Raw genomic sequence first — 13,461 nt, forward strand, 5'->3', positions numbered from 1 at the left:
ATATAAAAATAAAAAATACTTTCCTGGGTCTCAGGAGGTTAAATGTATGCATCTTAATATAGCCATTTTTTTAGCCAGTTGTAATCATAAACCAGTGTACTTGAAGGAATTTTAAGTTACAGACTTGAAGTACCTGTCTGATATAATCTTATCTGTTCTTTAATTCACTTTGTACCTAATTGGTTAGGTAATGTTGTGGCCCGTGGCACTGAGCGTGCTCCAGACGCTCTGACAGTGAGCAGCAACAGTCGCTGTCTGGCTTTTGTTGGTCCGTCAGAATACATTGTCACCATTGCTGACGCACGGGCTCTGGATGAGGTACTCTGCACACTGTCACCTTTTAGAACAATGTCATTTGTAATGTTTCTTAGAAGAAATTCAACATACACTAAGAGAAAGCAGTAGCAGAATTCTTTTTTGTTTTTTGGTCCACAGACATTTCAGACACAAACCTCTATACTAGTAATATTAGTAATACAATTAACAATTGACTAGCTTGACCTTGTTTAGAAGGTTCACATCATCTTCTTTCCGTCCCTGTCTAGTTGCTTCATGTTGACGTGAGTATTTTGGATGTGGAGAGCCCTCGTTTGGATTCTGCACTGAAGGTCTGCTTTGCTCCAGCATCTACTGAGCACGTGTTGGTTTCCACTTCAGCCAACAAGGTCTTGTGGATTAGCACTAAAACAGGCCGTCTACTTCGAGAGGTACTAAAGCACCTATAATGAGCCTTTTCATAGCCAAAGCATTTTGTTTGGGGAGCTTGGTGGCTATTTCTATAAAATGATTGCTATTTTGCAACATCCATTGATCAAAAATTACTCATGTGAAACAATCGTGGGTTGATCAGCTGATGCCCATTTTCATCCTGCATTTAATTTTCTGCAGCTAATCTTGTAACTAATTAATTGGTCAATCACTATGTCTAATACAATAGCTGACCTCTAGAGTCCAACATTAAATATTTCCATGATGTAGGAAAAATGTGGAAAGTTTGCATCCAACTTTGATCCCTGTGCTCAGATGTGGTGAAATATCCATAGTGGCAAAAACAAGATCACAAGTGAGGATATAAATGTCAAAATGTGTGACTAATGAAAAGAAAACATCAGTTCAGTTTCCCAGATGATGATAACCCCTTGTCTACAAACACAAGTGCTCACTACAGGGTGTCACAACCACATCTCAACCCAACTGAACACCCCTGAGAGACCTTGAACCAATCTGTTACTCTGATCCCTACCACATGGTAAAAAATTACTATATAAGGAAATCATGTTACTCCCTCAAGTAGGTTTCACGTTAAAGGTGTTCTAGCAGTGTGTAATGGCCCACTGCCTTTTTTTTTAATCTGTCACTAATCTGTACAGTGGCAGGAGATGAACTGGTGAGGGCGTTTTGAAATGTGTCATCACCTAATCACCCAATTCTTTTTTTAACCACATATGTGAGAGCTTGTTGAATTCCTGTCATCCTAACAGGTGTCCAAGGTGCACAAAAATCAGTGTTCATCTTTGGCTGTGAGTGAGGACAACCGATTCCTGCTAACAGCTGGAGACAATGCTGTCAAAGTGTGGGATTATAGCATGCAGCTTCATATTAATTCACAGGTAGTCAACAACTAAAGAATTTGTAGTTTTTTGGAATGCAAAGGCTTTTTTGCATGTTATTAGATGTTACTCTTTGTCATTTATAAGTCTGTAGTATTTAGTGTGACTATATACAACGTAATATGCTGCAATACAAGTTTGAATTAAATTATTGGAAATGAAATGAAATGGATGCACATGTTTCTCTGTAACAGATGTTTATAGGCCACAGTGAGCCCATCCGCCAGGTGAGCTTCACCCCTGACCAGCTGGCTGTTGTCTCAGTGGGAGACGCCATATTCTTCTGGGACTTCCTTGCACATCCTGCTGACTCTCTGACGGAAAGCCGGTACCTAGTTACTCATCTGTTTCTCTTAACGTTGTATGTTATATTTTGTACATTTTATTAGCATCAAACGTGTGATTCACTGTGTTCCCGTTACTTACAGTTCCCCTCTCAGAGTGAACCACAGCTCTACTCGCAAATCAGGTAAATCTGCTTTGAGTTTGTAGTCTGGTAAGATTAATATACAGTGAATGTGACTTGAAATGTTATTCTGTTTGTTTATCAGTTCAATCTCCAGCTGAACTGACTCAAGCTCAGATGTCCAACGGGATGCCTCGACAGACAGCGCCCCTTCCCTCGTCACCACCACCACGGCTGGACATCGGCATCATAGACCAAGCTGACCATGAAGGTATGAATTTTTTGTTAAAATTCTAACTCACAAGTCACTAGTTACATCTCATCTATTGAAACTGGTAGCTATAGTAGATGGATCAGCATGTCTGAGATACTCCTGCAAAAATATAGCTCTAGATGACCTTCAAAATGCCAAAATACACACTAGTAAATCACTAATTTGGTTACCAAGTATCCCAGCTTTTGTAACTTCCCAACTCAACATGCTTCCTCATCTGGCACAAATTGCAAGAATCCACATCACAGCTCAACAAGATACATTCTGTAAAGTCTACAATAGAGTAATACACATACACAAGTAAACCCAATGTAGAGCATTTCACACTTCATCTAATTTACCTCAACATTTTAAGAAGTTTTAAGTAGCTGTTTGATCACAAATATATCTGATACTAATGCAATTTCTTAAGTCTTTCATGCATTTAGAGACTTTTGAACCATTTTTTTTTGTTTGTTTGTTTTTTTTTTTACAACATTATAATTTTCTTTATCACTTCTCTCTTTTGCAGCTTTAGGCTCTTTGTCTCTTTGTGAGGATGCCATAAACAGCCCAAACATCCCTGTCCTGTGCACTCGCTCAGGTCCCTCATCTGAATGCAGGCCTGCTACTTCATACCTTAAAGTAACAGAGCTTGTCACGTCTTCTCAGCTAAACACTAGTCATTTGGATGCTGGTAAGTTTCACCTTGCATTGGTCAGTATTAACTTTTATCTGGCTGTCTATTATGATTTTATTTATTTATTTTTTCTTATTTCTGTAATTGGGGTTTTGTCATAAGGTGAGATGAAAGATAAGGTGGTTCGTCCAGACTGTTACAGGCACTTTATACCACGTTTCAAGACCTCCAGTTTGGATCAGGTAAAAAGACATGTCCAATCTTATACTATAAACCCTAAACATACATTTATGTTTGAGTTTTAATGCTATCTCTTCTCCAGGCATGTGTGACTCCTCAAACAGGAGAAGAGGGCATGAGGCTTAAAGCAGTGATTGGTTATAATGGCAATGGGCGTGGCAACATGGTGTGGAGCGCTGACAAAGGTTAAATAAAACAAAAACCCTAAGAACAACAAACTGATCATAAGATACCTGGAATTAACACTTTAAAATACAGATAATGTTTGTAAAAGGTTTGCGTAGACCTAAACACAAGATAAAATGATGCAGTGGTTGCATAAATCACACAAAGGTATGACTTGAAACCCATTGAATATTTTTCTTTAAATGTGTAACATATTTGACAGCCACTTATTGTACTTACAGATACAGAAAGTAAATTCTTCTTCACAGATACATAATCCTAATTTGCAATTCTAGCTGTAAAGTGGTTTTAGTCTAATGTTTCAGTGTAAAATGCCTTTCTCTTGCAGGTTTATTTGCATACTCTTGTGGTTGTATAGTAGTGGTGGAGTACCTTCATACAGGATCTCAGAAACACCTGCGTGGTCACAATGAGGAGGTCTCTTGCCTTGCAGTTACAAATGATGCACAGGTATTTTTCTTGGATTTAGACTTAACTCTCTTTTGTAACTGACAATTACAACACAGGATGTAGGAAAGAGAAGCACAGATTGCAGTAATTAAGAGATGAATGTAGAACACACATTGTCTAAGTCTGTGTGTTTGATGTTCCTGAAGAAATACACACTACACAAAGAGAGAGAGAGAGAGAAGAAAAGAGGGCACAAGTGTAGAAGCATTTAGTAACAATATGAGAGACACTAGCCCCTTTTACACAGCAATTCTGTTCCGGGAGTATTTCAACCTTATTCCGAAACGACGTCTGTATAAACGAAACGGTGGGATCATTTGGTCCCACCTCTGTCACAGCTCTGTAAGGCCTCTGGAGGTAGTAACAGACCCGTGATAAAGGTGGAATCATGAACACTATGTAAAAAGAACAGCTCTCGTCCTGCAACCAAGCTGTGACATTTTGATGGCGTATTGCATGTGTGACCCCCACGCTGGAGGGATTTAAAAATGAGTGCGGGCTGTGTACAGTAAATAAACATATCAACGCGACCAGAAAGATGTCGAACTGGGGAGACACCAAGATCTGCGAGCTGTTGTCACTTCGGACGGAGGACTCTCCATGCTAACATTTGTGGAACGGTGAAAGACGGGCTAACTCTGTTTTGAGAGCCAACACCGCTATGCTCGGGGTATTACCGATGCGCAAGTTATAAGTCACACTATACGTTCCACTGTGTCACCGCCTTTTTGATTCTGGAACGCAGATCTGCTGTGTAAAAGTCCAGCCTGTCTCACCTCTTACTCCTTTGGCTTGGCTGTGGAAATTGGTCAATGGTGGCAAAAAGGAGGGATCACTATCTCACCTTTTCTCCTGAGATCTCTGTAAAAGTGGCTACTGATGTATTCCTTTGACTGGGTGAAAATGAGAATTATGACATCTGATTAAAATTAATGTAAAATCAGTATTTGTTATACCTTTTATTTAACCAGGACAAAAAGCTCACTGAGATTAAAATCTCTTTTTCAAAAGTGTCCTGGCCAAGACAGCAGTGCAGCAGAAGTTACACAAAATGGAAATCGCAGCTATACATCCACACTAATATGCATATACACAATGAAAGTCAGTACTAAAAACAAACTTAAAACTAATAAGAACATACATATAAAACATCACCATTATTTTAAAAGGTACTAAAAGTATAACAACGATGTTCCTTAAAAGCATCTCAAAACCAAACCCAATTCAGTCAATAGAAAAACATGTACAACCACATTTGTCCTTTTCCTGTTAATTTAAAATGACTTTGAATGTATTAAAAGAGAGCAATTCCTTTAGTTTAATGTCCTTCTATAGGTTGTTCTAGGCAGTGGGAGCAGAATATTTAAAAGTTTTCTTTCCCAGTTTTGTTCTGACTTTTGGAACCTGTAAAGATAACAGATCCTGGGACAGGAGACTGTAATTATTCAAGTCATTCAAACAAATGTAGACCACCAAATAGGATGGAAGCAAACCTAGGATACATCTATAAATAAAAGTATACCACTGTTTCAGTCTGTGTGTAAAAAGATCTGTCCATCCAACTCGAGCATATAAAAGACAATGATGAGTTTGAGCTCGGAGGCCTGTGATAAACCTCAGAGCACTGTGATAAACAGTACCAAGGACATTTAAGCACTTAGACGATGCATTCATATAAATAATGTCCCCATAATTGAGTATAGACCTAAAAGTGGCAGCAATAAGTTTCTTTTTAGCCTCAAATGAAAGGCAAGCTTTTATCCGGAAATAAAAACCCAATTTTAGTTTCAGTCTTCTTAAAAGTTGCTGTATGTGAGGGGTAAAAGACAGTGAGTCCTCAATTAAAATACCCAGATATGTACTCTGATACTCGCTCAATTTGATGACCGTAAATAGTGTATAATGATGTATAATATAATGATATATAGTATAATGATGTGACTTATACTATATCTGGAATGTCACAAGGAAAAACAAATGTACAGTATCCTAGTCTCCATCAGTCACAGCATGGCACATTTTCTCTATGTCTTAGGAGCTCAATACAGCCCGGACTAATTTCAGCTTATTAGTTCACCAGGGACATACTGTATCTAATCACTGCAGGCGGTCATTATCTCAGAAGGAAGATGAATTCACTCCAGTCACTTCGGTGTAGATTGCAGCTGTAGGTCCTTCACAACAGGAGACCTAAAGATAGCAAGAACATTCTTATGTCGAGCATAGTTTGACATGATTAAAGTAGTCACATGAGTAGTTTTTGTCTTGGTTTTTGAAATCATATTCCAGTATGAATTTTTTTTGTGTTTTATTGGAATCTCTTCTATCTAGACTGTGGCATCAGCTGCTGGAGACAATAGCAGTGACAGGTGCCTCATTTGCATTTGGGATGTCCAAAGCGGAGCTTGTCGTAGCACTATTTCCCACCACAGAGGGGCAGTGCAGTGTCTCGCTTTCTCCAGGGATGACCGTTACTTGCTCTCTGTTGGTTCGTGTTGCATCAATCAGTTATGAGCATTTTCTTTCAAATTAAATCGGATGTGTATGGCCACTAGAAATAATTAATTTAATTGCATCTAAGCCTCATGAAATGACCTCCCAACCCCCACAGGAGACTTCAGTGAACCAGAGGTGGCTCTGTGGAGCACAAAGAGCTTCCAGTTGCTGTCCAGTGTGAGGGTATCAGGGCCGATCCATGACGCAGCCTTTAGCCCTTCAACAGCCAGCCAACTGGCCTGTGTGGGCACCATGGGAGTTTATTTCTGCCTCCTCCTCTCTCAGGGTCTGGATGTAGATCTCAAGGTAAGTGGCAACAAATAATTCTATATTTGAGAAAGCACTCAAAGCTTTGGGTTTATCACACAAGCGATAAGCCCAAAGCTGACAACTGAGCACTTCTGGGATTTTCACTTTGGCGGTTTTCAGATGAACATTCCAGACAAAATGACTGAGTCTTAAGCTCAGATATTTTTGTGAGCAACTGAATGTAATTTAAAGGACTGTTGAGCGCCGTTTTAATCATGCCATCAATTATGCATATTATCTTTGTCACTTAAAGACTAATTTACAAGTCAAGAAAGTCAGTGTGTCATAAAAGCTGTTGAAGTATCAGACTATGAAAATACATAATTATGAAGAGTACACCACAATGAGTTGCAGAAATGAAGTCATTCTAACTTTCTCTCCTTGCTGTCTGCGCACAATCACTGAGGAAGTGTCTGCAGCTTCAGCGTGACCAGACTTTAAATGATTTTCATCTCTAACAAAAAACATTCTCACAGTTTCTCAAAGACCAAGGTCAAATATGTCGAGGGTGGGATTGGACTAAGGATCTTGATATACAGGGTGTCGCAAAGTCTTTTTACAATTTAAAAAAATGTATTACAAAGCAGTTGATGAGATATGTTACTCAGTCATATGTTACTTGTGTATTTCAGGCACCCTGTTGATTAAATAGGCTCTGTTAAATAAACCCCTAAAAAATTTCTTCTACTCAAGAAAAGGCACAATGTGTATCGTGGTTTTTTGAAAGAAAATTTCTTTCTATGGGGTTATGTTAGCGATATCGTGTATTGAACAAAGAAATGGGACATCAACAACCTGAAGCAGAAGATCACTGATGCCATTACTGCCATTGATGAGGCTATGATACAGCCATCATGGCAAGAAAGCCGATGTGCTTCGTGCAATTAATGGTTCCCATGTAGAGGTGGATTAACTCTTTAACTGCCAGACAGTTAAGGGGCTAATAAGCCTTAAAAGTGCCACAGAATTTGGCCGTTTTTCAGTATTTCGCGTCGTTTTCATAATATTTGAAGAATCCTGCAGGAAACCGCTCGGTAACATCCGACCGATTGCTGATTAGATCCAAAACGCACCGGACGCAGCTGATTCATTATTGATCGTAATTTGCATAATTTATAATAATAATAATCTTTATTTATATAGCACTTTTCATACATTAAAAACTGTAGCACAAAGTGCTTTACATATCAGTTTAAAAATCAGTACCGCCCCCCACCCACTCACCCGCACACACACACATATACATGCAAACCCACATATACATGCAAACCCACAAGCTCACACATACTTAAGAAGACTGACTGAGCACGGGTAGACCAGAGCAAAAATGTACAAGTAAAAGTAAAACATCAATTTAGGAGGCGCTGTCTCAGGGAGCCATCCGCACCAGGAGGCAGCCGCCGACCCCGGCGACCAGGCACCAGCAACACAGCCCTGCATCCCAACCAGTGGGAGAGGGCCAACTGGGACCCCCACCCACCAGAAAGGAGCAGACCCCAGTGAGAGAAGGCGCCACAGCCCCCGGAGTCCACAGCCGCCCCCCGGCATGGAGGGCTCCCTCTGATGAAACACCGGAGAATAAGAAACATTAAGAAGATATAAAAATATTGTTCGGTCGCGTGACCTCAAATTCCCGTCTGCTTGGTCTCAAAAGGGGGACACAGAAAGAACGTCATCGAAATGTGAGAAAGAAATGGGGGTGGATGGTTTGTTTGTACACAAATATAGCGTGTTCTCCAAAGCCGATCTGATCGGCCCGTGGCACTTTACAGGTTGTTTTCGTAAAGCCGATTTAATCGGCCCATGGCACTGAAAGTGTTAAATGAGGCAAAAAACACCTTCAGTATCTACTTTTCATTTTGTAATAATTTCCACAGATTTGTTTATTCGTTTGCTTTTTTAATAAATGTGTTAAATTGCAAAGAGACTTTACAGACACCTTGTACTCTGGTCTTGGTCATGACTTGGTCTCAGCTGAGGTGGTCATGACTACAAGCAAACGACTTTGTGCTTTATGATACTGTATTTGCAACAAACTGTAGAAGCTGAAAATAATTAAGTCATCCTTTAAATTGATAAGCATATGTATAATTGATGGTTTGAGTTAAACAGCATCTTCAATTTATTTTCCTCTCACCTCTGACTGTTTTTTTTTTTGCTAAGTAAGACCTTATGGAGTACACTGAAACAGGTGGAACTCATTTCTCTTATAATTGATGTAATGTAATGGATGAATCTTCCTCTTTATTATTTGACATCAATACATTTTTAATAATTTAGTTTTTTTAACTGATAAAAAAAGAATACATTTGAGGAAAAAATCACATAGGTTTACTTGTATATGAAAACTTCACCTTTGCAGGTCCAGTGTGTGAAAGCGCCAGCTGAGGTGGGAGATGTGGAGATGACAGCTCTGTGCTACCACATGGATTCCTACTTGTTCACGTCCACAAATAAAGGACACGTGTGCGTCTGGGACGTGAAGTCACTGCGCTGCTTCATGATGTGGGAAGCTGACGAGGGAGAGATTGGTACAACTCGGCCTCATATAGATTTAGATATGGCATCCTCATTGATTTGAGTAGATGTCTGTAATGGATTTGCTAAAGTAAATTGTCATAGTCTATAGGCTTGGGTTTCTTTAAGTGCTAATTGGACTGGCATGGTTCCTTGGTGTAGGAGTGCTGCAGTGCCAAGGGAACAGTCTGCTGACAGGCAGCAACACCCGCTGGTTGAGAATGTGGGAAGTGGAAGCCGTATGTGATTCAAAGCCTGGCCAAAAAGTCTCCAATGAAGAGAACAGGTTTGTAGTGGATAGCACAGTGAAGGCGTCTTGTCTTTTATGATCTCAGTGATACAAATACTTTACAACTGTACAAGGATGAGGATAGTACATACCCATGAGGACCTGTAGACATGCGTAACATTTTTCCCTCTATTGAATTACACTAACAAAAAAACAAATTGATGCAAACTATCTGCTAAATTCATGATGGTTTGTCCCATTTTGACCTCACAGACATGGGTTAGGGTTAACCCTAACCCTAGGGTCTTAGTCGACTGAACTGCTCAATCTAACTTTAACCTCCCTGGCTTGATGAAATATTTTTTGACTTTATGAACATTAGAGTTTCTGCTTCACAATGAAGGAAGACCCGACATGGAAGGATCAAAAAGCGACGTCGCTATGAACGCTTGGCCACCACAAGCTAGTTATCCCTGTGGAAACTTTTCTGACAGCTCCTGCTTAAAACCCAAAAAGTCAGAAGGATCGTGAGGCCCTGCTTTCAGGGTCTGTATTCATTCATCAACATCAAGCGAGCTTTTGCTCTTCTGCTCCATGGGAGGTTTCTGTCCTCTGAGCTCGCCTCAGGACACCAGCATTACCATTTGACAGGTGTATCTCCCCATTCAAACTCCCCACCTGCCACTGTCCCCGGAGCTGGCCAGTGGCAAGCGGGGTGCCCTCCACACCTTTCTGGGTAAGTGAAGAAAGGTATGGGGGGGAACAGGGTGGCTGTGGCTCAGCAGGAGGATAAGCAGAGGGTTGGAGGGTTCATATAGGGTATATATATGTCCCAGTCATGTGCTGTTGTGTCCTTGGGCAAGACACTTCACCCACCTTGCCACCAATGTCAGTCACTCTGGATTGGCAGCCACACTTCTGTCAGCCTGCCCCAGGGCAGCTGTGGTTACAGATGTAGCTTAGCACCACCAATGAATTAATTCACCTGTGGAGTGAATGAATAATGTATCAAATGTAAAGTGACTTCAGTGCCTTGAAAAGCGCAATATAGATCCAATCCATTTTTAGAGTTTTACATAATGTGACCTTTTGACTTGACATTTACCATAGCTATTTTTCTACAGGGCATGTCTGGTCTCTGTGTGATATGTGCTTGAAGAGAATTACAGAGATGTCACAAACCGATGTGTGTGGGAGATGCTATATAGACTGATAGATTTACTTTGAGATTACCACAAACCTACTCTCACAAGTGTCTCTAGATCATTGGTTCTCAACTCTGTCTTGGCTTGGGACTCACTTTTCCCCTATGGTCATCAAGTTGTGACTGAATAGACTCATAAACACATGTATATGTCATTATGAACTCTTTTTTTTCAAGTCAAGTATAACTCATGACTTAAATAATAAACTGAATAACATAACTACAATTGAATTCACACACAAACAGTAAGACTTAGAAAACCAGTTATTTTAAACGCATGAAGTGAAAATCGTGTGTGTTTTGGCTCTTAATGTCACGCACTAGTGTTTCATTCCCTTTTTATAGTCATTGTTTATGAATCTATATTTAACAAACTCGGGGTTATTCATGCTAGATCTTGCTCATTAACATATTTCAGTCAAAACTTTACTTTGCTCTGGTAACTGTGTGTTACTGCAGACTTCAGAACATCTGTCAAAATATAACACTGATATCATATAGCATAAATAAAAAAAAAACAAAACAAAGAAAAATGCCTTTGTTTTTGACTATATACTTTGCAAACCAGATGGAATGGTTCTAGATAATAACCGGAAGGTAAAATTGTTACTATTATCATGTATGATCATTGTACCATATATAGCAGGCATTTCAAACAAACATGTGCCACTGCAGAGCAAATTTTTGGAGTAGGTATTCCTTCTGATATGTATAATACTCATCTGGTACTTTCAGAAAAATATGTTTGATGCAAATCAGTGGAAGTTATTTTTCTGGTACAGAGCATAAAAATGTTAACTACCCTTGCATCTTCAGGTATTTATGTGTGTATGTTGAATGGGCTCATTGTCTTTGCTTTCGGCCCTTCAGTGAGACCACGGTGGGGTTGGAACAGGAGATAATGTTGGATGGGACCATGGTCAGTGCAGCATTCGATAACACAATGGACATGGGCATTGTTGGCACCACAGCAGGAACCCTCTGGTACATCCACTGGTCAGGCAACAGCAGCATCCGTCTGGTCAGCGGACATAAGGCCAAGGTACCGATATTAGATATAACACAAAAAAAAAAACTACAGCAGGTTGTGTAAGTCTGACAAGATGTTCCAAACCACATGCTAAATTTGCCCAAATTTATCATGTTAGTGTACTTCTTCATTTTGTCTTTGCAGAGCACTTCCACAAAAATGCATATAGATTAATAGTACTTTAACAAAGGAAAATTCTTAATATTGAAATTAATACTGCAGACTCAGCCAGATCATCTTGTCTGTAATGTCACTGGATCCAAACAGTTACCTATTTATCTGCTCCCCTCTGTGCTAGTCATCAACTAAACGTGAAGGTAAATTATTTTATACCATTTCGTGTTTTTTAAAAATGAGGCTAAAATGTCACATCTAGAGGAGCCGCCATACTGTTTTTATGATGAGGTAGACTCAGCAGCAGAAACATGTCTGACGGATTATTTCTTATTATAGTACCTTTATGATTTTTTCACAAAGGACAGCATTCTGCTCCTGATTAGAAATCCTGCTGATTCTGAACATTGAAGACTGTAGCTAATACCAATACCTCAAGTGTCTCTCCTGCTTTGACAGGTCAGAAGGACTGCAGAGAAAAGCTTTATTTATACCGTCAATCACACAGTATAGGTGATGTCTAGTGAAAAGAAGTCATGGGTGGTCAGTTTTCAGCTCTCTGTAGAGATGTTTAAAGCAAATCAAAGACCCACTTGTTTACTGTTGTATATGCGCCCTGAGGTGTGTTTTTCTGAGTCATATGGTGTTACGCTGATCTTCACTTGTTCTTTTGCTTTTACTGGAATTGTATTTATTTAGAACTGTTTTTATTTATTTTATTGAATCTGTTTTCACTGCTCTTACTCTTTTATTGTTGCTGTGTTTTAAAGCACTTTGATCGAAAGCGCTATATAAATAAAAATGTATTATTATTATTATTATTATTATTATTATTATTATTATTCAGGGTGCTTGCGCAGTTCTTGAAAGTCTTAAAAAGTATATAATTTTGAAACACTGTTTTAGTCTGGAATTTTGTGTGTCTGGAATTTTGTGTGGAAGTATTAATAAAGTATGGAAATAGTTTCTCTCATAATCCAATTTTAGAGTATTTTCAAAGGCACATAACATAACCTTGTAAGATAAGAAATACATGAGAAAAGCATTTTAAAAAAACTTGATATGATTTCACTAACTGGTCGGTACTGGAATGATTCTAGTGAAACTTGTTTGTGTGATATTCATGCACAAACATTTCTGTCAGTAAAGCATATTTTACTGTGAACTATGCATTCATTCATTCATACATTTATTAAAATGAACTGCAGATATAAACGTACATAAAATTAAGATCTTGGTAAAAAATTGCAGTTTTGAAAAAGTCTGGAATTTTTATTGGGATAGAAAACAAACACCCAATTATTATTATTATTATTATTATTATTATTATTATTATTATTATTATTACTTGATTATCAAAATTCTCAGCTGTTAAAAAGTTACAAAACATTGACTTATACCACCTAATGCTGTTCGTGTTAACTTACATTGATGTGTTGTGTCTAACAAACAGTGGCTTCCTTCTGTGTTTCCTCTGCCGTCTCAGGTGAATGATGTGGTGTTTAGCTCTAATGAGAGTCATTTTGCCACCTGCAGCGAAGACGGCAGCGTGAGAGTGTGGTCAGCCCCCAGCAATGAACTGGTGGTGCAGTTCCAGGTCCTCAGCCAGGTAAGGGACAGCACCTTATAGAAAAGGCTTTGGTGTTAAGTCGGCCGTGTCTGTTTAATAACTTAATTCATACATTTATGGTACCGGTAGCATTGTGTCCTGTGTGAATTTCTAGTCCTCTGTGGTTCCTTTACAGACAGGTGGTGGGTGGACAGACACATTTAAAGG

At 39.2% G+C, this 13,461-nt stretch overlaps 1 protein-coding gene across 2 annotated transcripts in view; it reads left to right on the forward strand.

The window, feature by feature from the left end:
• Positions 1-13,461, forward strand: part of wdr90 (WD repeat domain 90) — a 35,047-nt gene that overhangs the window by 15,702 nt on the left and 5,884 nt on the right. For both annotated transcript variants that reach the window (XM_030121845.1, XM_030121846.1), the window contains exons 22-37: positions 188-318; positions 546-707; positions 1,482-1,610; positions 1,805-1,938; positions 2,039-2,079; positions 2,162-2,287; positions 2,802-2,966; positions 3,072-3,151; positions 3,232-3,334; positions 3,664-3,785; positions 6,117-6,273; positions 6,397-6,587; positions 8,953-9,121; positions 9,270-9,393; positions 11,411-11,582; positions 13,171-13,293. In XM_030121845.1, coding sequence (XP_029977705.1) covers positions 188-318; positions 546-707; positions 1,482-1,610; positions 1,805-1,938; positions 2,039-2,079; positions 2,162-2,287; positions 2,802-2,966; positions 3,072-3,151; positions 3,232-3,334; positions 3,664-3,785; positions 6,117-6,273; positions 6,397-6,587; positions 8,953-9,121; positions 9,270-9,393; positions 11,411-11,582; positions 13,171-13,293 — 2,129 coding nt within the window. The remainder of the gene's footprint in view (positions 1-187; positions 319-545; positions 708-1,481; positions 1,611-1,804; positions 1,939-2,038; positions 2,080-2,161; positions 2,288-2,801; positions 2,967-3,071; positions 3,152-3,231; positions 3,335-3,663; positions 3,786-6,116; positions 6,274-6,396; positions 6,588-8,952; positions 9,122-9,269; positions 9,394-11,410; positions 11,583-13,170; positions 13,294-13,461) is intronic.

Source organism: Sphaeramia orbicularis, chromosome 19 (assembly GCF_902148855.1).
Source record: "Sphaeramia orbicularis chromosome 19, fSphaOr1.1, whole genome shotgun sequence".
Lineage (NCBI taxonomy): Eukaryota > Metazoa > Chordata > Actinopteri > Kurtiformes > Apogonidae > Sphaeramia > Sphaeramia orbicularis.